The 26,884-nt window shown below is 38.4% G+C and overlaps 1 protein-coding gene across 9 annotated transcripts in view; it reads left to right on the forward strand.

Annotated features, from left to right (window-relative positions):
• LOC124166595 (serine/threonine-protein kinase WNK1) overlaps positions 1 to 26,884 on the forward strand; it is a 124,729-nt gene that overhangs the window by 90,638 nt on the left and 7,207 nt on the right. For 6 of the 9 annotated variants that reach the window (XM_046544178.1, XM_046544183.1, XM_046544181.1 and 3 more), the window contains 3 exons: positions 5,084 to 6,610; positions 7,523 to 7,795; positions 26,108 to 26,175. In XM_046544178.1, the coding sequence (XP_046400134.1) occupies positions 5,084 to 6,610; positions 7,523 to 7,795; positions 26,108 to 26,175 (1,868 nt within the window). The remainder of the gene's footprint in view (positions 1 to 5,083; positions 6,611 to 7,522; positions 7,796 to 26,107; positions 26,176 to 26,884) is intronic. The other 3 variants (XM_046544182.1, XM_046544184.1, XM_046544186.1) reach the window with 3 other exon arrangements.

Consider the following 26,884-nt stretch of genomic DNA (forward strand, 5'->3'; position numbering starts at 1 on the left):
GTGGAGGAAATCAAGTACGTCTTTGAACCGTGCTTCTGCGATGAAAAATAACAATTTTATTAACTTGGCCATTTTAGCAAAGTTAACAAAATCGTTATTTCTCATCGCAGAAACACGGTTCAGAGATGTACTTGATTGCCTGATTGGCAGGAGTGCGATTCAAACAATCAGTTTTTGATGATGGCATTGATTGATAGATTTTCAAAATGCAGTCAGAGCCGTCACTTTTGGGGAGGGAGGCCCCCCGCTTGGAGTGTTGAGGAGAGGGGCCAGCGAGGGTGAGCTTGTCGAGGAAAGGGCCCCTGAATAGGGATCCTTCGAAGTGCTTAGCCGAAAAGTAGTCAAGTAGTCTTCGAAGTACGTTCACAGCAGTCTGCCTTGTGAACGTATCGGGTACATTCACAGCAGTGCAAAGGGTTAAGTGGAGTGTACGAAATACCCCACGCGACCTTCCTGACATGTTAAACTACGAAGTATTGTCGATGCAATGTTTACAAATAGGCACGTAAATAGGGGCATTATTTCAGTCGTGATATTTTTACTGAACTCCTACTTCCCTTAAATTCCCTCCGTGAGGTTTTAGGTAAACCCTTTCTCTCCAAAATTGCATTACCATTTACAATTTCACACTTTTGATGGACCACAGTCGGAAGTGCTGATTTTTTTAGCTACTTACGCCGGCGTAACTAGTTTTGTTGACAAATATTTCGCCGTAGTTCGTATAAACGAATGCCATTTGCTCCTGGGGACCGAGCCGAGGTTTGTAATTTCAAAACATTTCGTATAATCGAATAGCGCCATGTATTTAGCATAGGCTTTTCACCGGGACCGCAATTTCACTTCGTATAATCGAAAACCTCGTAAAATCCTGCTTCGTATAATCGAGAGTTTACTGTATGTGGACTATGAGTGATGCGGCACATGGTTTTTCTATCAAAATTGGAATACATTTTTAGATTTATACTGAAGCAATATTGTGACATTAAAAAATCGAGTTCGTCATTGGAATTGCAAAATTGGAATGCATTTTTAGATTTATACTTAAGCAATATTATGACATTAAAAAATCTAGTTCAACTGCAAAGTATTCAATAAAAAAATTCTGTTAGAAATACCATTTTTTTATTCCTCTGAAAAGAAACATTCACATGAAATTCGCTAAAACAAACCCCTGAACAATTAGTCCTGTTAAGTTAGTGATAACGTTAGTCAACCCATGCCCTGTATTATCTATGCCCATAAGTGTATGATGAATAAAACTGTAGCTCTGTGGCTCCCATGTACCTGTGAGAGGAATGTCAGTCAGACGTATGATATGTGAGGCTGAATTTTCTAGCCACCAGTAGCAGGTTCATGAAGCTTTTAAGACACAAAATTGGAGAAATTTCCCTGTCAGGACATTGAAAGTTCAAAAGGTAATATCCATTCAAAAGTTGAGTATCCGTCAAAAAGTTGAGAATTGCCAGAATAGTTCTGTCTTGTTCACAAAATTTTGGGGCTTGTCCTCGAAGTTGGTCTTAACCATTCTTAGTTTGATTTGAGTTTGTCACATACTTTTGGTGATCTGTTAGATATGCTTTAATGCAGAAGCTTTGAGCGATTATTGTGAGTAAAGAATGAAGGTTGAAATGAGTTGTAGGTAAGAATGGTTAAGACTAGAGATGTGCGAATAGTATCCGCGAATACTCGAATACCTCGAATATTAGAAAGTATTCGATATTCGAGGTTTCGAATAGTTATGCGAAAAGTACCGCCTCGAATACCTCGAATACTTTGAATTTCGCGTCATGCACTGTCGCACGCACGTCGTTGGTAGATGACTCGGAAAAATATAGAGAACTATAGTCGTTCAGTGCTCGCTGCGCCGTTTTACGCAAGTTGACGAATTACATCAAATTCGTGGATTTTAGCGGTGAAAAGAGTTCGACGAGGGGAACCGAAAATGGTCGGGTGAAAAAATCCGAAAATCCCCGATTCCCCCCACCAGGAGAACTTCAGTGCCGTGGGATAGCAACCTTAGGGCATTTCCCACGATCCGCTATCCCCCTCCATTCAGCACTTGCCTCACCCACTCTGACGCTTTCCTCTTCTCCGAAATCAAACACAAGGTCCCAGCTCGCGCAGGGATCGCATTACGAAGACCCCTGCTTCGAAATAAATATCGAGTTACGAGAACAATAAAAACGTGTTTCACGCCCTCCCCCCTTTTCTCACCCACTGACCTTTTTCTGGCTACCTGCTTCGAAGTTCCCCATTTCTGGAGGTCAACAGCTGTGTGAGTACCGTGGGATACTTACATTAGCGCATTTCCCAAGATCCGGTATCCCTCTCCATTCAGCACTAGCCCCCCCTCTGAGGCTTTCCTCTTCTTCGAAATAAAAAAAAGGTCACAGCTCGCGCAGGGATCATATTACGAAGCCTTAGCTTCGAAAAAATACCAAGTTACACGAGAACAATAGAAACGTGTTTCGGGCCCTCCCTTTTCTCCCCCACTGACCTTTTTTTCCTACCAGCTTCGAAGTTCCCCATTTCTGTGGAGGTCAACCGCTGCATGAGTCATCTATTAGCACAAAAGGTGTCTAAGAATGACTTTCGTCAATTGATGTTACACCTTTATTGAATTGAAATATTAGTACTGTGCGCGTAATTTCAAAAAGAATAAGACCAAACACGACGTATTTCTGAGTTTATTTAAGCATTTTACGCAAAGAAATAAATGTCAAAATATGACAGAGACTTAGCATTCTGGCGAAACTCGATATGAGCAGCAGAGCTTCTCGGAAGTTGATGCGGTATTTTTTTCGGAAAACATATATCAAGTTACAATTTATGAGTGGTTCTATAAATCTTTATTGTTACAGTCCCAGACGAAGGGATATTTTCTCAGGATATTTGGTTTCTCCCTGATAGCAATTCCAATTCATCTTCTTATCTCGTGAGAACTCCCAAAGATGGACTGAAAATAATTGAAGAAAATCCGGTGGAAAAGAGCTTGTATTTTGCAAAATGCCTCAGATTGTCAGCTAGCACTTGGCAGCAGGAGTGGGGGTAAAGCGATGTTAGTTGAATTAATTATATCCCCAATTGTTTCCATAAAATTAAAATATTCATTAATCAGCTAAATTCCTGTTCGAATCATTTAAAGGAAATCAAAATTACTCCCCAAAATCTTGTGTTGCCTGCTGCATAGGCAACCTAGTCAAACATACCAGCATTCATCATTTAGTATTCGAGGTATTCGAAATTCGAGGTATTCGAATATTCGAGCAATGATTTAATATTCGAATTCGATATTCGAATTCGAGAAATCTGCTATTCGACCCATCTCTAGTTAAGACCAACTTCGAGGACAAGCCCCAAAATTTTGTGAACAAGACAGAACTATTCTGGCAATTCTCAACTTTTTGACGGATACTCAACTTTTGAATGGATATTACCTTTTGAACTTTCAATGTCCTGACAGGGAAATTTCTCCAATTTTGTGTCTTAAAAGCTTCATGAACCTGCTACTGGTGGCTAGAAAATTCAGCCTCACATATCATACGTCTGACTGACATTCCTCTCACAGGTACATGGGAGCCACAGAGCTACAGTTTTATTCATCATACACTTATGGGCATAGATAATACAGGGCATGGGTTGACTAACGTTATCACTAACTTAACAGGACTAATTGTTCAGGGGTTTGTTTTAGCGAATTTCATGTGAATGTTTCTTTTCAGAGGAATAAAAAAATGGTATTTCTAACAGGTATTCCCTGTTAGGTATTGTATTTCACTCATGAAATTGTTGCTTTTTTTGGAAACATTGCATACTCTGCAGTTTAGGGTGTTTACTTCGATTTTTGGAGAAAGTAATCAGGTTTCAATTTTTTCTTGGTGATCATTTTAATTGCTTTCTGTGATGAAATTTGTTTACCTGAGGAAGCCTCAGATACCTTTTGTTTGCTGAAGATGCTGGCTGAAAGGTGTTCATGGAAAAATGAATCATTTCAGTGATAGGGCAAAGGTATGCACTTGAGTGGTGTGCAAATGGAGAAACTGAAAACCTTTTCATAATGCCCCAAACATTGCATAATATCAATCATTTCGGCATTATCCTTTCCGTATGCCGTACTCATTTCTCATGATGGACTTCTACTGTGCTTTAGCACTGTAAATGAGTTGTATATTAGCCTGGTTTTAGGCATTAGTGAAAGAGTTTTTAGGCATAATTTAAGAATTTTAGTTCATATATATGCGTTGTTTATATTTATTAAATTTCATAAGGATAATAAGATGGTGTATTTTGTGTTCTATTAAACACTGTTAGGTTAAGCAATTTTGAAGTGGCAGTACGTTTATGGAAGAGTATCTACTTTTTAGGGAGGATTTTTTCTGGTTTTGTAATTTTTAAAAATATTATTTGTTTGTGAGTTTTTGTTATTGGCAATGATGTTGGTAATATTTTTAAGTTTCTTAATCATTGCTTTTAATTTATAGCAAATATTATTGATCATGGAAATTGCCGAGAGAATATAATGGTTATAAATGGAATGCACCCTATCATGTTTTTAGCGATGAATGCTCATTTAATTATGATAACTTAATTTTTCCATGTACGTATTTTATGCTTTTGGAGGTTTGAGTTATGCAAAAAGTTTATTACTCATGTTCTTTTTCATTATTTGATTGATTATTTTTGCTTGATTTTTACACCTATTTTTACCCTATGCATGCTATATATTAATTTTAATTGGCTAACAAAATTGAATCAAAATGAATTGAAGCAATCAACGAAATTTTTAATTTTAATTCAAGATTGACAAAACAGTTTTTAACTTAATGTTTTGTGCAAATCTGCTCATGCAAGCCAAAGAATTTTCCAGATTGCATATTTTTTGTTCAGTTCCTTCATTTTTCATCAAGATATGTTCATGGTTATCATTGTCATCTGTATAATCTTCAATGAACATGCAGTTTTATTTTTGGCTTCTAAATTGGCGAGGGTATTATTTTACCTTAACTGCTGGCTGGGCATTTTATTTTGTTGTACGAGCTTGGTTGAGCTTAAGCTATTGAAATTTTCCGGTTCCTCACGGCAGCCTCCCCACCCCATTACCATTCATCCCCCAACTACAACTCAGGCGTTGCGACCTGCTCTCCTGGCTCCCCCCTCCTGGCACTCATATCAGCCTGCTCACCAGGAAATCGGGACTCACGTAATGCTTCCTCAAAATGCTCAACACTTTCCCGTCCACCAGCAGCAGCAACAAGCGCAACACCTCACAAGGCCAATTTCGCATCCTCAAGAGTACAACGTGGCATCGGCGAAGAATATGGAATTGGGACCTCAGATCCCAAAAATTATTGGCCATTGGAATCCAGGGGATGAAGTGTCGTTGGAAGGATATGCTCACAGGGATTATGTGGAAGACGGAAACTGGAGGGACAATGCTGGTGATGAGATAGTTTTCTCGGTGCCCGTTCCTCCAAGGTCTCCGGTTCCCCCTGCTGCGTCGCCCACCATGAAGCACCCCCATTACCACGCCCACGCTCAGTCGCACTCCCTCCCTCGCACCAACAGCCTGGGGGATTTCCACCGGGCCAACAGCCTCGGAGCAAGCAGCTCTCCCCAACAGCAAGTGTACGCCAGCCCAGTGCCCGCGAGGCATCTGCCGGCCAAGCACTCCCTCTCGGTGGACTCTCACCCCTCAGCCCTTCAGCGGTGGGCCAGTTTCAATGACTTGGATCACATTGGCCGAGGGGGTCCACCGCTATCGCCCGGTGGTCATCGGAGGCGAATGCTTCCAGAGCTCCCCAAGTCGGCCAACTGCCCTCCCTCCCCCACCCCTCTGACTCGGTCATCGTCGATGCTCCACCTGGCCGACAATGCCTCTCGTTACCAGCGCTCCATCAGCCTAGGGCCTGGACCCATGGATCCACCTTCGCCTGGCAAACAGCCACCCCAATTGCGAGGCCTGACGGTGCACGGAGGGCAGCTCCACCCTCACCAGCATCCCCACTCGAGGAACATGAGCGGAGACGAACCCCGCCATCTGCTCTTTGCGAGGCTGAAGCAAGCGAAGAGCATGACGAACTTGGCTCCGGGTCAATCCCTCCCAACGAGTCTGAACGTGAGGGAGGAGATGCGTGGAGAGTGGGAGCACGACCGAGGGCCGTACCTCCGCGTTCCATCCACTCCGACAGAAGTGAAGAGCGACTCATCTCATTACCACACAGTTCATGCAGGGATGAAGTCTGAGAAGTGGTTGCACCCCCACTGGGACAAGAGCAGGGAAATGAGGCCTTCGTCCCAAAATCGGAAAGAGATCAGGGAAGTGTTTGGCTTTGACGACATGGCGTACGAGAGGGGTGGCGGCGGTAACACAAACGGCGGGAGAATTAGGCAGGACGAGTACCACGAAGAGGTGTGGGAGGAAGGCTCATTTCCCCCTCCCGCTCTTGGTTTCACACCAATCATGGTGCAGCGTGGTGACCTCCTGGCGAGGGGGCAGAGCAGGGGTTTGCCTGAGAGCTTCTCTTTCTTTGCCGATGGCGAGGAGTTAAGACTTGCAAGAGGACGGCCTTCACCAACGACCAAATCCATGGGCGACCACGGAAAGAGTATGGTAAGACAGCCCTTCCATTCAGTAGTGGTGGATTGGAGTTGGCATTTTGGTGGTGGAGGAGCGCATTGTGTTTACTCTTATAAGTTGGTCGTCGGTGGCGAGATGAAGAACGTCATGCCGCTCGGATGTAGTCTTGCCGGTTTGTGCTTGTGTTCATGTCACCTAGGTGAAGGGATTAATGGAAGAAGTTTTGAAGAGCGAATGGCTTCTCTTAGTATTCTGAATCTCTGCTTAGATGTTTCTTTCTTTCTCTCTCTGTGGACATTTGTGTAAATCCCTGTGAAGGAGGAGCTAACTATAAATGTGAGGAGAGCTCCCTCTTTGTTTAATGTCCTCATTGGTAATTGCCCTGGCTTCGGAGGATGTTTCATGCACTTGGGATGCTTAGCACTGGTTGTAATTGCAAGAGGAGCTCTGGCTTTCCATTGTCTTCTGCCCTTGGAAGACTGCAATCTTTAGTACTGTGCATTGCCTGCACTTTTTTGCCATCAGGCTTTGAGGCTATCGCTGGAAAGCTTGTTATATCTTGACTTATCCGTCTCTCTCTCTCTCTTTCATATATGTCTTGTTAATGTATCTCCCTCCTCATCCGTCCATCACTTCAGCATTTTGTTATATTGGGATACTCTTTTTCCTTGTCATACATTTTTCACCAGGTACTTTTCACCATCACCAATGTGATACTCCCGTACTAATTTTCATCCCCAAATGGGAGTGAACAATTTTTTCTCCAGCCATTCACTCAAAATTATTCTAGATGTGTTCGTCGACTAAGATTTGCTCAAAGGGAAGAGTGTTATTTGCCCCTCTGCCCTCATTTCATGTGAGCAGTGTATGAGCAGCAGCTCTTCTTCTCTCTTTTTTCCCCCTCCCCAACTCGCTTCTCTCTCTCTCTCTCTCCACGTGATTCAGAGGCCGTGCCTATTCTCCCGTCTCACTGTGGCCTTCCGGAAGTTCTGCCTCGCCGTGGTCCACTTCTTCCTCCCACCCCGCATCCAGGCTGCTCCTCCTCCCCCTCCTCCCTCCTCCTCCCACCTGCACCACCCGTACTACGAACCCCTGGGTGTTGAACCCCACGGCGGAAGCGTATCACCCCATTCCCAGACCCCCGCAAACTCGGGAGGAGGAACCGACCAATCTAGCCTGGATCTGGCTGAAGAGCAGCATCTCCCTCCTCACTTGCAGGTGTGTGTCTGGACTTGTTGCGTGGGAATGCCTGTGTGCGCGGATGTATGTGAGCAAACACCCACCAGGGCTGTGACTTGCGGCACGCAGGGAAAAACCTTTAATTACTTTCCTTAAAGCCTTGCTTATGATTGGCATCAACCTGGTCTTCTAGCTTGAGTTGGGTTCTTATTGATGGGTTTATTATCACACTAAACTTTTAAGTGCAAACTTCAAACGTTGACAGTTTCATGCCAATGCACAATGAAGATGGCAGATTACATTTGTTGCTCGTTGGCTTTGCAAATGAAATGTTATGTCAGCAAACTTTGATATCACCACCAGAAAATAGCTTTGCGGAAATGAACCCCTTAATTTATTTTTGTGAAGAAATTGTTGAGTTTGCCGAGCGCTTTTGAATTTCAGTCAATTGACCTCGCTGCATACCTCCTTTCAGACTTTGTATGGTGCAAATTAAATGCAGATAGGATAATCACAGCTTTACTAAAACTGGGTAATAGAAATGATAAATATTTTGCTTCTCATTAGGTGATCAGCTGTCAAAAGACTCGGGCTTAAAATTTAAATTGCTTGAAAGATGACTTCCATTCCCTAGATAAACATCTGGCCAGAGGAATGTGGAAGGTGAGCGTCTACTCGAGAAGCGTTTTCATTGACGGCAATCATGAACTGCCTGGCAGAACTTGAACTCAAAACACATTTTAAAATTGAAGTTGGCATCAATCTTAAACTGGGCGTTAATGCCTTGTCATATTTATCAGGCAAAGTGTAAAATTGCACTATCTTATGAGTTAGAGCTTATGAATTGTGATGAAATTGATGATGCTGAATGTTGATCAATGGAAGCACTTCATTTTAGAAAAAAGACTCACGACATACCTTTTCATATTGCACTTTTTTAGGTAATTTTGGCTTTAATATCCTGTACGTCATCAATTAAATGTATAATGATCGCATTTTTTTTTAAGTCCCATAGATTTTTGAGTGTTATGAGTTATTTTACGTGAAATTTGTCTACATTTTTTATGTTACATAATATTTGATGAATCACTAGCTGATAAGTTGAGCTGAATTTAGCTATGGTCAGCCTGAGGCCATGACTTTTACTTATATAGAGAAAAGTTGATAATAAATCAGCAAATTGGGATTAGTAGTGTTCTCTCAGGTGAGTGATTTCCTTGGAGCCCAAGAAACAACTTGCTTCTCTCTCTCCGGGCATGTTTAGTCTGAAGTGTGAGCTTCAAGAGAAAAATGTGAGCTACACTAGTGGCAGTTGACATGCAGTATGTGTCTAAAATTTTTTGGGTCTTGAAATGCTTTCTCAGGATATGTTAAACCGATTCGGTTTAAGGGTGTAGTCCCTGGGGGAGGATAAGGGTGGTGCTTCAGCTACCCCCAAAATTTTTTTCCTTTGTGGAAACCTGTGTCTTCACTCAAAATGAAGAATCAGGTTGGAATATGCGTCAGCAAAACTATTGTGTCAGAATATATTAAATGATACTAAATCCAAGAGTGATAGAAACATCGGAAGTATTTAGAAGTCATCATTCAAAACTTTCCTATTACTGTATTTCTTCAATCAAATATTTATTCAATGTTGCATGAAGTTCTATAATCTTTGTAGGGGTCAAATTTATTTCAATACTTGGTTTTTCTGCTAATCTCTGCAAATACCTTTGTTTTAAATGTTCTTTTCTCTGAATCAATCCCTTGACTAAATATCACTAAAGATATCTTGCAAACCTCTGATACCCCAGTACATTTACAAGCTGAAGGTAAAAATGTTTCTTGGCCTTCGCACCGCATGATGCCTTGTTAACCTTTTCCCTACCGTACACGTATATATACGTGTGGACGTTTCCTGACCCGGGAGACGACGGGCGTATATGTACGTGTGAGATTTTCCCGGTCAAGAAAACGAAACCAGTATATATACGTTTTCTAGCTCTCCCCCTTTCAGGACGGTCGTGGGTTTAGGTCGCCTTTGTCTCGGGACCCAACGCTTCGGGGTTTAGGATTAACCCTCCGAATCCGGGAGCAGGTACCCGGACCCTTCGTCTTTTATAACCCCTCTCAGCGGTAAGGGACAGCGGTCATACAATAGGGAAGTGCACTAATTTTTTTTTATTGCTGAATTCGAAAGTTTAGCCTAAAAAAGAAACATTAGTATAGTCACTTTTATTTCCTGCATCTGGGGTATGCACTTTAAAACGTTTTGAAAGTCGGAAAATTTCATGTTGCGCTGAAACACAGTGCCTCCATCTTGATTGAGATGTGATGTCACAAGGCAGTAGTCACCAGTGGAGTATCGCTGTATTCCGTCGCCTTCTTTAGCGCGGCGAGAGTTTCCGGGAATCGGTGGAGTTTGCTTCCTAAAAATGTCGGCTAGTACGGAAAACATGTATTCAAAAAAGAATTATAAATGATTTTTTGTTCCAAATTTCATCTCGACGTCGAAATATAAGCCTGGTGAAGATATTCATTCCCGTGCCTTAAGCACAAGCCATACGGAATAAATGGTTCAAGGCTGCTCCTGACTCTTACCTATCGATGATATTCTGTTTTGAAGATCATTTGAAGGTATTGTAAGATCAAATTCATATTTATATTATAATAATTTACTTAATAGGTATCTCAGTCACATCAGAAAGTGTGTTGAGTCAAAATATAGCATCTTCCGCTTGACCTACGTAATTTATAAACTGAAAGTAGTTTGGTTAAAGAATTATGGCGCGACTGTTATTTTACACGATCGGGAAGAATGCGTACTTTGCCCATGATATGTGCATATATGATAACAAACGACTTTTGTTAAAGTTAATGTATATATGTTGAAATTAGTACATTCATAGGTGATACAGATATAAAGGTACACGGCAGGTCGCGCGGCGTAATTTATACTCCACTGGTGACGGGTTCATCTTGCTGATCTAAAACAATTAGCTACAATGCCTCGAACTTTGAAAACTCGCAATATAGGCAGTCAAAGTACATTGTAGGAATACACGAGACTATTCTAGCCCAGAATGCACGTACAATGTTGAAATCCTTGGTTTTCAAAGATAGACGTATTTTATACGCCAGCGCGCCCGGTTCAGGGTTATCAACTTTTATTTCATCCTATTTGTTAATTGAAATTATATTTCGGAATGGTTCTTTTAACACTACCCCTGAGGTAAACTGGTAGGTACTTCGAGTACAAAGTACTGAGGTAGGTACTGAGTAAGTAAACTCCCTTTGGAGTAATGTGAATTACAAGTGTTCGAGAAATATGGCATTTTACATTCGTTTTGTGTTCTTATTAATTTATGTCTGTACGCATATTGTTGCTTGCCGCGAGCCTTTAATGGTATGTGCTCTTGCAAGAGTGGTTTTCATTTTTAATGTGGAAGTTGGTCTGTATAAGCAAAGAAAAAATTAACATTTTAGCGCACACCAACCCTTGTAGTCGTCACATCTCTGCGTTTGTAATGACACTGCTAAAATACCTAAACGCCATTATGATGATAAAAAATTTGTTTCATGTCAATGATTGCTGCCATTAAAATTAATGATAAACTTGACGCCGTATGATCACAATGAAGACAAAAAAATATATTGCCATGACTAGGTCTCGATCCCACATCCTCCGGGTGGGAATTGCACACGCTACCACTACCCCAACCAACGAATCGTATAAATCTAGAAATTTTAAGTTTATATATATTACTTGTGAAAAGTAACGCATGAAAATTCATTAATTACAGCCTAACTAAGGCCCTAATTGAAAAAGACGGAGCAAAGTAGGTGGTCTCCCCTTGTTAGCCTTAAAGCCTCGCATTTCTATGGAGCGTTGAACCTGTCCTCCTTTTTCAAAAATTCAGTGACCGTAAATGCATCAAAGTTTGGTATACCATTTATAAATCGTTGGAATTTTCCTTCTCCCAACCAAGATTAACTTTTCTTGAACCCATCCTGGACAGCGAACCATTGCAACAACCAGCCAGCACGGAAATAAGGCTAACATCCCATGATTCTAGTTGCGAAGGGCGAACGTTCCGGCCGGCGTGAATACATACGCAACGAATAAGTCTTGCAGCAAACGTCTAAAATAGGTTTATTAGTTTGACTCAGTTCTTACAAAAAAGTTTTGGCATGATTAACGGCATTGTGCCAGAATATACCCAGCGAAAAATAAATACCATTATCTATTTATTAAAGATTCAATGTGCTATTCGCACTACTCTTTCCAAACTTGAAGTTGACACGTAAATTAATATTAATGTATTACGCAATGATGAAGCCATGTACTCAAAAGAGAAGCAGCCACATATATATTCAAAAGATATTTTATGACAGCAAAAAACGGATTCCCTCAAATTCGGTAATTTTTCTATGCAATAATAGTGGTAGAACTAAACGGCGTAAAAGCTGCCTTCTGCTACTGCCTTGTGACGTCACGGCCAATATTCAACATGGACACCCGTTTTAGCGGCCTTTGAATTTTTCCATATTTCGGGCGGTCATCTCGAATCAAGTATTCACTTTTAGGGTTTAAACTGTGGTTTTACGACATTATGTTATTCTGAACTGTAATTTTAAAAATGTATTTGGTGCATTTGAAACACTAGTGTACTTCCCTATTGTTTATAGAGTCAATTTTCGAAATAAATATTTGTTCATTTCTCAAGAAATATAAACTAAGAATTGAATTGTTTGTCTTTTGAGCAGCGTTTACAATTTTTAAACGAAATTCTACAATAAATATTAACTTATATCTCGATTTTCAGTGTAAATATCATATTACGACTGATAATTCTTACCCGAAATTTTTTAAATATTTTTTTGCGTAATTTGTTGAATTTTATTCAAATGTTCTTGTGAAATACTTCCTGTAAAGTCAATTTTCATTTTCTTGTTCCACCATTTGCCAACTTTACCCATTCTGAGAAATACGTTTCTATACTGATGGGTGGAATTCCAGAGAAGGTCTTCATGAGTTATTTCAGCCCGTGGTGGAGCGTATTTTCCAAACAAAATGAGGGATTTAAAAAATTCCGAGAAAAAACATAATTATACTGATGGATGCAATTCCAGAGAAGCTCCACAGGTGTTCTGAATGCCCGAGTGGAGCGTACTTTCCAAGGGATACCAAGGTTGCCCTGTGACAGACAAAGAGCTTTTCTTGCAAGGATTTTTTTTACCTCGAGTAATGCATTTCGGAGAAATAGCTAATGAGATTTTTGGAAGGGTTTGAATTCGATAAGAAAAATTTTAGGAGCATATATTTGGCATTGAAAAGATTGATGCATTAAATCCGTTAAAATTGACCGTAGAACTTCGTTTAAAATTTGACAATGCTCAGAAAATAATGAGGAATTCAATTCAAAGTCTGCAATTTACGTGCAAGCAACAATTATCCATTTGAAAAATACATATAAGCAATACATAAGTTACCGCAAACCAATGCCGCAGGTATGGTCGTAAACCCGGAAAGGAGGGAGCACATCAACCCTCGCTGCCCGAGATAATGCGGAGTCCCCGCTGCGAGGGGGCGAAAAAGGTTGGAGCTCGGAGGGTGTAATAATCCGCTAGACCCTTCTTAACGAATGCCCTCAAAAATGCTCCGTACCACGAGAAAGAAGAGTTTCTTGGGGCTCAGTACAGCAGTCATGCTAAGACGAAAACTCAGCCGTCTCGAAAGGGTTAAAGCATAAATGAATCAAAAAGGACTTGTTTTTCATTCAGGATTTGTGAATCTTTACTGAACATGGAGATCATCAATTCATTTTTCAAAATGTTGACACTTTCGAAAAGCATCGTCCTGTGTGAAGTCCGAGAAATATTTTTATATCGCAGTATTTGTTGCTGTGATAGGGTGGCTGTAATTGCAAATCAGCTGGTAAGGGAAGGCACTGTAATTCCTAATATTTCATAAAATTGGTTGCTATGGATTATTTGTTAAAATTTTAGTGTTGCTTTATCGTCATTTAATTTGTTCAGGAAAGCTAGTTGCTCATATGTGCAGTTATTGTTATACGTATAATATTTTTAACAGAGGTTGTTTGGAAACAGTTATCCCTGCCCTTGATCGGTAGGCTGTGGCCAAGGGTGAACCATTGGCAGACAATGTGTCATTTTCATTAATTACCAGTCAGCATATCGTGAAGTCAAGCATATTTTGTTAGTGTGTAGAAAATAGGAAAATACATTCAGGAAATTATTATTGTTATTAAAATACGCATTGTTATTTTGCATTTGCCAATATATGTTCACCAGCAAACACTGCATCCAACTAACCATCCAGCTTTAATTTATTTTGAAAATATGTATTTGTTCAAATCATCAATAGGCATAATACTTGAGTGAGAACTGTTTGCTTCTCATCAATATAACCTAAATATATGGGATTGCAGTTCTCCAACAGCAGAATCTTTTATGACATGCCTTCCCCTTAATCATTACCTAGGGAATAAAAATATTTAGTGTATAATACATTTACTCTATCGTAATAATTTCAATCAAATAGGGTTTTAGGCTTTCGTGGAGAACTACATAGTTGCAGGAATTCTTCTTGCCAGGTCAGGTTATGCGTGAATTATGTTTTAATGTGTGAGTCAAGCTTAGGAAAATGTCAGATATGGAAAACCTGAGACAGTAAAGAACCTGAGAAGAGTTTCTTCAGTTTCAATCAAGCTTGCGCAGTTGATCGTTAAAATTGATATTACTAATTATTGGCACAGTTTGTCTCCACTTTGAGGCTTCAAAGTGACTTCTTATGTGGACCGCTGGTCAACAAGTAGGCATTAACATGCAGTGGGTGGAGCCATGATGTTTTTGTGATCATACCTCTTGTGTGCCTCTTTTTGTGACAAAATATAAAAATAACTTAAGAGTCTTGCTATTGATATTCTTCTGAGCTGAAGTAATACAACTGACTGCAAGTCATAGAACATTTCAGAGATGAGTATAATTTGAGTTGTCTCTCTGGCTCAATCTTGGTGTTTCCTCTATTTTTGCAAATCAATCGCGACTCTAAATATAGGCCGAAAGTAATCATTTTATTGCCATTCTCAACACTAGGAAAACAACACTTATCTCTTTATTCCAAAACATTTCAATATCATGATGCAATATCTTTCATTAATCTTATCCCAAGCTTGTTGAAAAGTTTCATGGCGTGTTTTCTCCTGAGTGCTGTCACTGTCAGTCATAGCCCTGGTTCTCAAGTGCAACACAAAATTGGCTGTTCAGGTTTGATGGTGCATTCAAGCTGACTTCATACGATCATCTTTCGAGTCGTCAATTGTTTTGTGTCGCAACTGGTGCACCAAGTGACCCACTTCCATGGATAGGCTACAATCTAGTAAGATGTGCTCACGCACTGAAATTCTTGGTATGTACTTCAAATGACCACAAGACGATTCATTTGGATAGAGTACTCATGGCATCTGGGTGGAGGTAAATTATTTCCTGCGTCGTAGCCTAGTGGGTGGAGTGCTATGATGCTGGTGCAAGGGTTTTGAATTCAAGCCCTAGGTGAAGCTTTCGGACAGCCCAGATTAAAATCCTTTTAGAGCAAGGAACTGGCCAACCTAGGCTGATAGGATAATATTCATGCTTTTGTGGCCGAGTCTAGGGTTAGCTCTACGCTCACCTCTCCAAACTGGGAATGATTGATGTCATACACAAACGCACATTACTGGAATGCAGATAAATATCCAAATATGTCTCAAGCGTTTTCCTCTGAGGAATTTTTGCGCAGTGAGTGCATGTGTGAGTGGCTCCATAAATGTACACAACTGGCTGTTCCACAGTTAATCCTTGAATAAAATATCAGCTGTTAATTCTGTGTGTGTCAAATGTTCAACCATCTGAGAAAGTCGTAAGCATGACCATCATACAAAGAGAATGGCTGCCGCCATCTTTGAATGCACAATTGCAGCACACTGCTAGACTCCATTGGGAAATAGGGGCAGTCCTAAATGCCACTGCGTAATTTTTTGGGTTGATTTTACGTGAGCTTACATACTAGATTGTCCGTGCAGATGACAATAATAGAATTTTGGTCAATTGACTTAATATTTTGATAGCTCGAAAGATGATCTTGTGGAGTCAGCTTTAGCTACGCTATTGGTTTTAGCTTTTCCCATTGCTCTGGTATTTTTTTTATCTATCTTCTTTTTTGTTTTGTTAGAGGGTGGATTTCTATGAGGAGCCCATATTATTTTATGGGGTGCGCAATTAAGCATCACTTAGCATTCCCATGATTCTTTCATTTTGCCCAAAGTTGAACTGCATTGCAAGGGATTTACTGCTTTGATTGTAAAATATCTGAAATGTGCTGCGTGAACATGTTTTTTTATGTGAGGGTTTTTGCTTAGCTGGTCAAAAATGCATGTTGTATATTGTTGGAAAAATATTTATTGCCTAGTCAAGGTTATAGTTGTGCCAATAAGTTTTGGAGATGGTATAAGATTGAAATGATCCTAACATTAATTTTTTTAAATAAATTTTGATTTTTATATTTATTTCCTTGGGATCTGATTGTCTGTGATTTCACTGTTTAGGTGTAGATACATTCCCCATTATCTATTCCTTATCTTTTGTGGCTAACTGAAGAATTATCTAGAAAAAAATTAACATTTTCACAACAAAAATGTATTATACATTAAGCATGTTAGCAATCCTCTCACTTCAGTAACCCTTCAAATTGTTTAGCTCAATGGCCTGTGTTAATGTATTTCTCCTCCAACATTTGCTTCCTGAAGCTGAAAAGCAATATAATAGTTCATATCTAACTATTGCCTAAATAAAGTGGGGGTGAATAAAATGGCTATGTGACTCAAGTTCATTAACTGTAAAAATACAGTCGAAGTTCATCACCAGCATCGTTTTTTTACCAATGTTAAGGTAGTTATTAAAAGAGTGTTTTCAAAGACTCAAATTGTCCCTAGCCAAACTGATTGAGTGAAGTTTTGTGCTCTGTGGAAATACCCTTTCTATTTCTATAGCATTTTTAGTTTTCCATGCTGATAACTCTGTAGGTCTCCAGAAGTTCACATCGTGCATTAGAAAGTTATTGCCATCCCGTGAACTGTTGTGATTTTTAATTGATCGCTGGAGTGTTGGCATTTGATGATTTTAACAGTTTTTGTTTCAATTTTGACAAAATACCCCTTTAAGAAGTTTTCCGTGACCATGTTTACTAAATGAACTATGGACTGGGAAGTTAGCACAATCTCACAATTATATATATGTCGCACACCTCATTTATTTCAAATTTCAATTCATATTTTGAGTCTTGTGGTTGAATGCGGAGTTATATCAGTTTCTGTTAAGGTTTTCAAAATGTTGATTCTCTCTTGTACTTCTGAATTATTCATTTTCCAGTGGTCATACAAAGATTAATTAGATAAATTGGAGTTTTCTTTAAGTTTTTCAGTTCTTATTGGAGTGAACTTCACAGTGACTTTTTAGGAAGTTTAATGTCATTATCTTTAGTGGTTGAAATATATATCCACAGTGAAACTGATGGAGTTAATGATGAAAGACACTGTTGCTTCCACAAGTTTATACAAGTTCGGCTATTACACCATTATCAAATACAGTGTATTGTATTGTAGTTAATACAGTGTATCATATAGTGTATTTGATAATGGTGTAATAGCCGAACTTGTATAAACTTGTGGAAGAAACGAAGTGCCTTTCATTATTAATATAGAGCCCTTACACCACGTACCAGCTTCAAGTTTTGATTTAAACTGATGGAAGTCTATTGGGATATCCACAGGAGTTTTAATGTCATCAGGCCATCTTCAAAAATATTATCAAACAGCTGATTTATGGAAATTATTAGCAACAAATGATAACCGTTGGAGCTAAATTAATGGTACCATTAGCACGGGATTCACTTTTTGAATGAATTTTTGAAAATGAGTTTATTTAAAATGCTCAGTGTTACTGTCATTTCTGTCATGCACCTTTATTGTTTTGTTAACTCAAACCATGAATCACAGCAGGAGACATCTCAGAGTGAATATGTGTAAAAATAATGTGGAATAGAAAAGTAAACTGTGGGAGAAGGCATGATGTGGCCAGGAAACAACTCAATTTCATTGCATAGTTTGGGGCAGTTTGCTGTTAGTTTCCCAGAAGAATGGTAGATGGCGTGGAGTATTCGTTTGTAATTTTTATAAATGCCACGATAGAGGCAGAGGTCATTTTTCGTTGAGTGCTTAGTCTAAATTTTTAAATAATTTTTTCTATAAATCAGCCAAACCAGATTTTGAAATGGACTGATTAGAGTTTCTTATTTTCCATTCCTTGAATTAGTGTGTATAGCAGCTAAGGGAGTGTTTTAGGTGGTCAAGCTACTGTCAACTTTCGCCAAAGATTTTTAATTTTGAGTGTTGTTATAAGTTAAAGTATTCATGAGCAGTGTTGTGTTAATTAAGTCTGACACGCCATTTTTTGGGTTGTCAAAATAATAAGTATTGTTGGCTATTAGTGTGAAGTATTCTATGGATAAGTTTGTAATTATTATGGCCAGACTCCAGGTTCTGTGGATTTGAGCTGTTTCAAAACATGTTTCAAATGTACACATGAAAAGTTGAGGTGCATTTGTAGGTACCAATAGTTTTTGGGCTGATGGGGTTAAACTGGGAACTCAGGCACACTGTCAGTGTAGAGAGATGGAAACCAGGTGTTTTAATTAAATGTTTGAATTGGTGACAGCCTCTCCTCTCCCCCTTACGCATCTGTCATGAATCTGTGAACATTTGTCCTGCCACGAATTCAGCAATATGTTCAAGTGCATGAGATTACTCTCTGACAGTTTGACTAGTTATGTCAGACATAACCATTTCCTGCCTTACAATTTCGGTGCAGTCCTCTCTAGAATTCTACCGGGTTAAGTCCGATGGCACTGACTAACTCTTCCATTGCCCTGAGGCCGTCAAGTGCAGAGTCTATTGAATGGGTGGGTGGCTTGCATACTCCAGGCCATGGCACTCAATGGTTCAATAGTTGGCTGCTGTCAGTTACTTCCTGGTTTCTGCAAGTCACATCAATAGTCTACAGTACTGGTTTCCACGTTAAGTGATTGTGTATCCTGCGTCTCAGTTAATGTTTTTTCTGCTAACTTAATCTGGGTAGCCTCTCTGGTTAGTCCTTCCTGCCCAAAGCCACCACTCACATTCAACAGCCTGAGGACGATGGCAGAGTTAGCCATTAAAACATCTGTAATGCCTGATTAAATCACTTGGTGAGATTCCACGAAAGACTTCACCCAAGTTTGACAAGTTTGTTAACGCTGAAAGAGAAGCCACCATTTCTCCATTCTCCTCCTTCGGTTTCTCCAAACACCTCCCTCCCCTTTGCTCCAAAGCTTGATCCAGCCCTGCCATTACTTTCTATAAAATCTCGTTGGAGTTGCTATGTATGTGCTCTTGTGTGTTATGTTGTAATCTCTTCATTTTGAATGAGATTGATGCAGATATAGTGCTAACAATCCAAAGCAACTGTGTATTCAATCGTTAAAGGTAGATGTACATACATGGTTCGAAGATCTCATTGTTTCCTGGGATTGGATGAAGTTAATCAAATGTACATGCTTAGTCACCATGGTCTTTTTTCTTTTGATGGTAATGAAGTTTACTGCCATTCTCAGTTCCATTTTGTTTGCATGAATATTGTAATAAATGTGCTTTTTATTGATAGGAGCCAAACTAGAGGTGATATTCACTGTAAATGTGAAATCTCGTTGAGTTAAGATTGCATATTCATAAGAATTATATTGCTGGAAGTGGCCTTTTGATGTAGTCTCAGTTACTAGAGTGCAACTGTTATTTGTTATACGTATGTAGTTAACTAATTTGTCAATAACACGGTTAACTAATATATGAATACTTATTTTTATCTTCTTTTAGAGTAATAGTTAATCTCAGTTGAACACTTATGTTTCTGTGTGACTATTGACTATGTTAGTTGTTTATGCCTTGTACATGAATAGTATGCATATTGAGGAAAGAATGGTCAGTGTAACTCAATGGATAATATTCCTGCAATGCTGTCTTCTGAAATGGTGTAGCCATGTTTCAGCATATATGGCATAAATAGTGAATCCATGACATGTACTTCATTTTTTTATTGAGCACATATAATGTGTTTAACATCAAACCTTTACTGTGAATGATAATTAGCTAGCTTCATAAAGTCCCAGTTCATGTGCTCTGAGAAGCGATTTAAGTATCGCTGCATTTCGTTGATGAGGAAGTGTCTCTCACTAAATGTTGGAGTCATGAAACATTCAATAGATTGCGTATTCATACTTACCTTATTATTTTTCTGCTTATGTGCTTCTTATGATAAGCTGTATTAACACGTTGCGTACAGATGGCGAGAATTCTCGTCATTTTTTTCCCGAACGTTCCGGACGGATGACGAAGATTCTCGTCATTTAAGCGCGCCAACCTTAACAATTTTAAAACGTGCAATGCGTATTTGTTAGTATGTTTTCAGTTGTTGTTCGTTATTCATAATGAATTGATGCATCATAACGATTGATTGGGTAAAGTTATATTCTAAACATTAGCTTTTTAACCATGTTTAAACCAAAGGCTTTACGCCCTAATAGACACATATTTCCAAATCGGCGTTCCTAGGAATTTGAATACCCCGGTACGCAACTTGTTAAGTTTAAAGGGCTTGTCTTTTCAAGCAGAAATATTTTATGGATCAGTGCTCAACAGTGGAGTAAAATGTTTAATCAGAAGCTAATCTGTCAGCACTGGTATTTGTTCTGTTGTCTTCTTAAATAAATAGAGGACACCACATTATATACAACAGTTTTGGGCTCAAGGAACGACTATTATAATGTCCATTATAACAAATGAAACCATCAATGAAATTAATTGCATCTAATTATTTGCAGAAAAAGTTCGGCCCCAGTTGTTGATATTGCAACCAATGCTTGATGTTGGCTAGACCATGAAACAATGCTGTTAGCAAAAAGACATGTTACTCCAGATGTAGATCATCTGCATCTCCTGTATAATCTGCAATACTGTAGCCTACAATTGAGATTTAGTTACAACTTACGAGCCTCTTAAAATCTCAGGTCTTATTATTCATTTCAGATTTCTAAGTAACCCCTTGACTCAGTGTCGATCAGCTTTGGTAGGATTATCTAACTTTCTGGAAATTACTCCAACGACATAGGCTGTATTGATGATACGCACAGTATTTTTCAGAGTTTAGTTCCTTCCCCTAATTTTGAGGCTTCAGCTTTGGGAAAAACTTCAGAAATGCGTTTGAATATTGTCCCCCCCTTTTACTTTTACCATGGGCATTTTTGGAAAGAAAGGGGGGAGTATATTCAGTGAAATAGGGTACATATTTTGGGTGGTAGATTGGTGGTACATAATCTGACTGAATGAATCTCATTAGCCTTCATGTATACTATTTTCATGTCCCTGCAATGCCTTCGTCATTGCTCAAACTTAAAAAGGCTTTTCCTATTTCTCAATCTAGAGCTCAGACTGTACTTGGGATCAAGAAAGTTTCATGACAATTGAGTGACTCCCCAATTGCTAACGTTGAAATTTTAGCTTCGTCTCCAGTGGTACCTATTTAATGCATAGGTCTTGTTGCGACAACTGGAATTTAGCACAATTGCTCCATGATCCACTTATGAATGTTAAAAGGCAGATACACACTAACTTGTCAATAGGGTGGTTTCCTATTATTTTAAATTGCCTAAATCGAAAGATTACTACTCCTTGAGTACATATTACACGATTTTAGGTTTTTAAATGACAATATCTATTTTTCGTGATAAAATGAAAAGTGAAAAATTTCAAGCGCAAGAAAACACGAGGAGATTAAGAGATGTTCCCATGAGCTCTGTGCCTCATGCATGCATTGGTATTCTCAGACCATGTAATACTCCTATCTACTCGTATAGAATCTAGGTCCCTGTGACGTCACGTGGAATGGAATCGCATGGACGCCAATCCGGCCTTTTTCAAATGCGGTTAAAATTGACCATTAACATTCGTCTAAACTGGGATTTCTAAAACCAAATAATTTGTATATTATGAATACACTAATGGTGGGTAAGGAATCGCAATAAATGCATTTCGTTTTCTTTGATGAAGGAACCTATCCTATTATATTTACGAAGTTTAAAGTTAATATAAAGAATTTTGTTGTTCTGCAGTTTGTGAGAAAAGATCAACAAATGTCAATTGTAGGCAACCTGCACAATGCCCAAAACTTGAGGCTTTGTGTGGCATCACTTCACATTTTGCCTTTTGGAGACAGAATTTGCAGTAAATAAACAATTTTTTCAAATAGCATCCCGTAGTGAAAGTCTTGATGACCCTCAGGAAGGAAATAATTCCCATGCTAAAGCTTAAACAGTTATTATATTTTAAATTAATTGATGGATAATGACTTTTTTAAATGGCACTATTTCTGTTACTCCTGGTCACTGCAGAGGAAATTAAACACAATTGTCACTTCTGGTGGGTTTTACTTCTATGGAAAGGACACCTTGGACTTGTAAAGGCTAAAAATCTCATTATTTTAAAATCTTATTATTCTTAAAAAGTGATTAACATGCCCCCTCTTCCTCTTCCCCTGCCTCACCAATCCCCTATGGGGTGAGCATTTGAGTTCAAAATGGTCAAAATTCCTTATGCCTGAATCAAACAATCATTTTTTTCGTCCCTCGGAGTGATAGATGTCCAGCGATAGGTTTTCATGGACCAAAAGAGTGATTGCTCATCGACCCATCATTTCCTGAATCACTCGATTATTCTCACCATCCCCCTTCCATCGCTTTCGGCACTTCAAACTGTCGTTCAATTAAAAGCCAAGTGTGGCGTTACAATCTCTATTAGCGGCCATGCGTTGTGATTGGCTGAAAGATGGTACCGTAGCGATGGTTTCAGCCACAGAAAAAGGGACGTTCTGAGTGATGGAAAAAAGGATGGCTTTTCCATCCCTGGAGGCATCACGGAAAATAATCGCATGAAATGAGCATTTTTCTACCATCATTAAAGCGAGCGCTGGAGCTGTTCCTTGAAAGGGATGGCAAAAAATGATTGTTTGATTCAGGCATTAGATTAGTCCGAAGAACAACTGTGCCAAATCTATTGCTTGCCTAATAATATGCAATGTTTTTGTTGTGTCACTAATTCTATAATTCGTTGCGGGATTAGAATTTCAATCCTCCTGAGTGTGGCCTTTGAATAGTATACAGCAAGATAGGAAATCAAAAATTGTTCTCCAGCATATGTGGCATCATCATCTGTTGGGAAACTATTTCGATCCATAATATATATCTGCTTGTAAAGAGAAGCATCTTTGTTAGGGTGCAGCATTCAGCGATGGGCACGAGATAATAAGACAATTGGTGAAACTTGTTTATCTCAAATAAATCATGGCGCCTACCTACCAGGGATTCAGTGAAAACTAGGGAAAGTAGGAATTCTACCAGACAGAGACAAAATGTGGGAATTTGCCTATTAATCTGGAGGAATTTTTAGCTATTTACAAATCCTGGAGGTCTATGTTTATAACTATCGGTAATAAAACCTACTTATTTTGTGTTCTCTTGATTGAAATTCTTGTTGTGTATTTGAATTATTTCTTTCTGTGATTTTATTGTAATAATGATATATTCATGGTAACTTCTTGTTTATAACTTACTTGTATTATTATTTACATCTATTGTGTATCCAGTATGGAATTTTGTCTGTGGCCTTTTCTGTTTTTTCAATGTCTTCAGATGCCTAAACATTGAAACTCCGTATCATTTCTAAGCAAAAAGTTAACCTGTCAAGTGTCTCGTTTTGGTTCTCTGGGGTGTTATCTTTATTCATTAACCCATTTTTGTATTTGTTATCCCATGCTACAAGTTTAATCATAAATTTGTAAATAAAGAGTCCTCATTGCTTATTATACAGAAAAAAATCTCTCCAAATTACCGCTAATAACTTTTTCGATCAGATTTGTCATTTACAGAGGTAAGAATCACAAGTTACTAATCAGCAAAGTCTCTTTGAAGGTTGCTCTTTGAAGACGAGCACTTTGCCGGCATTGTTCCCTCCAAATTGGTTAAAAATGAATGCACTTTTATTTAGTATAGAAGATTACTGAGGATAGTCTCCATCATAAGGGCATGAAAAGCTTGTTACCAAATGCAAAAACTGCAATTATGTATCGACTTTTCCCATCACAGCAATAATCATAAGTGATATCATTGATTTTAATTTCAAAAGTGATTTACTTCATTTCATTAGTTCATACGTAATAATTGTCCTCCTGTGAGATGAATGCCATCAGTAGAATAATTTAGCTTAGTTGTTAATCAGCTTAAGTGAATGCTCATGACCAAAGACGGGAAATCCCAATTATTGTTGGAAAAGATAAACATCCCCAAAACCACTTTTTCAATTGACATAGGCAATCATCACTAGAGAAATTAGGAAGTAATTCTTACCCTGCAAATTATTTGCATGAAGTCATCTTGCGATTTCCTCTGGTTTAATTTGTTGTATGTAACCAACGTTTTTACGGATGACTCATCCATTGCCATCAGGGTGAGTGAAATCATTATGGAACTTCCTGGCAAAACCGCTGTTTGCCAAGGCCTCAGGAGGTTCTCCTCTTAGCTGATGATTGCCAAAGTCAATTGAAAAACTAGTTTGGTGGACATTTTTTTCTTACTTCAATTGGCATTTCCATTTCCTGTCTTCAACAAAAACATTATAGCTGATTGAAGTATGTTCTTGTGTTTTAATTGTATTAAAATTGGCCGATAATGTTTACCTTTACGAAAAAAATTTATGCATTCAGACTCAATGCCGGACGTCCACAACTCGCAAATGTGAACTCATGAATGTGTAGTTGCTGATGATTTGTTCATAAAGTTGCATTGCAGTTCTATTCACTGACTACTTTTCATTTCTAATACAAAACATTTTGCCTGCACACCAAATTTCATTTCTTGGATTTTTGTGCCCATGCAGGCACGCAAATATTAAAGGGCTGGAATTAAATTTAACTATGAAGTGCGACCGCTGGGCATTTAAATCCGGCTGCTGAAAGTCAAAATAATGGAATGAGTTGATATTCTTCTTGTACTATTGTACGTGCTTGAGGTGAAATTTGTTCTTTGATTCACTCAAGAGCAGAATTGCTGAGAATTCTCTCCTGGCATGCATGTCCACACGATTTGGAGCGTAAATGCCTTCAGTGAAAAAGAGAGCATTGGTGAAGATTGTAACGATATGAGTGCAGTATCAAGTTGAGGACCAAATGTGTGCTACATATTTTCTCCTGCCTTATCGTCTTCCTCTCTTCAACCTGACTCTTTCCCTTGATGTTTGCTGGCGGGTGTCTTATGTGTTGGCAAAGTGGTGTTATCAGTTCAGTTACTGGCTGTCTGAATGAACTGATGATATATACCTGCTTCTTTCAGTATGCTGATAATGTAGTATTTCGTGCAGTATTAGGATGTCAGCATCAGTGATTCACATAAAAGCCACAAAATATACTTTATTGCAAATTAGCTTATTTTTTTGCATTCAATCTATTTTTTTCTTTAGTTCTTTGCAATAATTGCTTTGTGTAATACATTTGAGTACATATTAATGTGTGTCTTGAGATTGTATTCTATATGTTTACTGGTGTTTCCTCTTTTATTTGGAGAGGTATTCCTTGTTTTCAGTCTCTGTTACTCATTAACTAATAATTGCTTTTAGTGAGGTAGTGTTTTGAGTGTGCATGTTCTGCATGGTTATCTTGTGACTTTTGCACTCTGTGATTTTGACACCAGATATGACGAGAAGAATTCATTAATGGTTTGCATTTATGGAAGTGCAATTTTGCCCAAGATTTTCTCATCTTTATCTACACAAAACTTTTGTGAAACATTTTGATAAGCGAGTAACTTTTCCCTAGCAATTTAATTTGTTTTTTTAATGCAGAATTCTGTGGCGATATGCAATAATGGAATAAAATATTGATGAAGATACTGCCACCCTTATTTTTCACAAAATTTGGACAAACTCCATTGATCAGCTATTAACTTTTTGTCAGTTATTATTATAATCTATTTAGTTTTTTTCAGCTAGATATTGCTATTTATTTTGGGCAACTGGTAAAGATTACCTTAACTTTAAATATTTAACTCTTGATTTTATATTGTTATTTTTTCATTGAAAATACCCATTTATAAAATCAGTAGAAATTTGTGATTGATAATTTTTTCCCCTGTCCCACTATTTTACATAATTTTTTAATATGTCTTTTTTTTCCTAGGAATCTGAGTCTGAGGATGAATTGTCGATGGTTTACTATGGAGAGCAATTGAAGGTGATTCTGAAAAGGTATAATTAATTTTTTTTGCTTTCCATTTTTTTTTTAAAGATTTTTTAAAAGAGATGATCTTTGTTCATTGCACTATGACACATCTATTTTCCTTCAGCGATCAGGGTTGGGGAGTAACAATAGAAGTAACTGATTTACCAGTAATAATTACGTTTCATTTATTTTTTACTTGTAATCCCTACTTTTCTGCTCATACCTTACCAAAGCATATAATGCCAAAAGTCCACATTATTTGAACAAGTGTATCCCTGTGCACATAGCTATACTACGTTCATATAGTTGCAGTCCAAATGGTAAGAGTATACGACAATCAGGAAATGTAACCATATGTTCAAGTTAATGTTATATGATTTATACCAATTTTGATTCTACTCTCTTACCATACGAGACAATTCTGGATTTTATCCTAACTCAACCCCTCCTAGTTTTGTGTAAAAGGCTGGATATTTTTCTCCTATCTACATGCTGATTATAAATAAAATGTTGATTTTTTTAATACAAAAAATATTTTTGAATTGTAAATTTACATAACACACCCAATTTAGCTGCATGGTAATTTGGCAAATATTCTAAAAACTGAGTTTAACTGGTAATTAATTATGTAGTGATTTTCTAACTTTGTAACTGGTAACTGATTACAAATTTTTTAAAGCACGTACATGTATTCCAGCTCAATTTCATTTTTCTAGTACAATACTCATCTCTGTT

Source organism: Ischnura elegans, chromosome 10 (genome assembly GCF_921293095.1).
Source record: "Ischnura elegans chromosome 10, ioIscEleg1.1, whole genome shotgun sequence".
Classification (NCBI taxonomy): domain Eukaryota; kingdom Metazoa; phylum Arthropoda; class Insecta; order Odonata; family Coenagrionidae; genus Ischnura; species Ischnura elegans.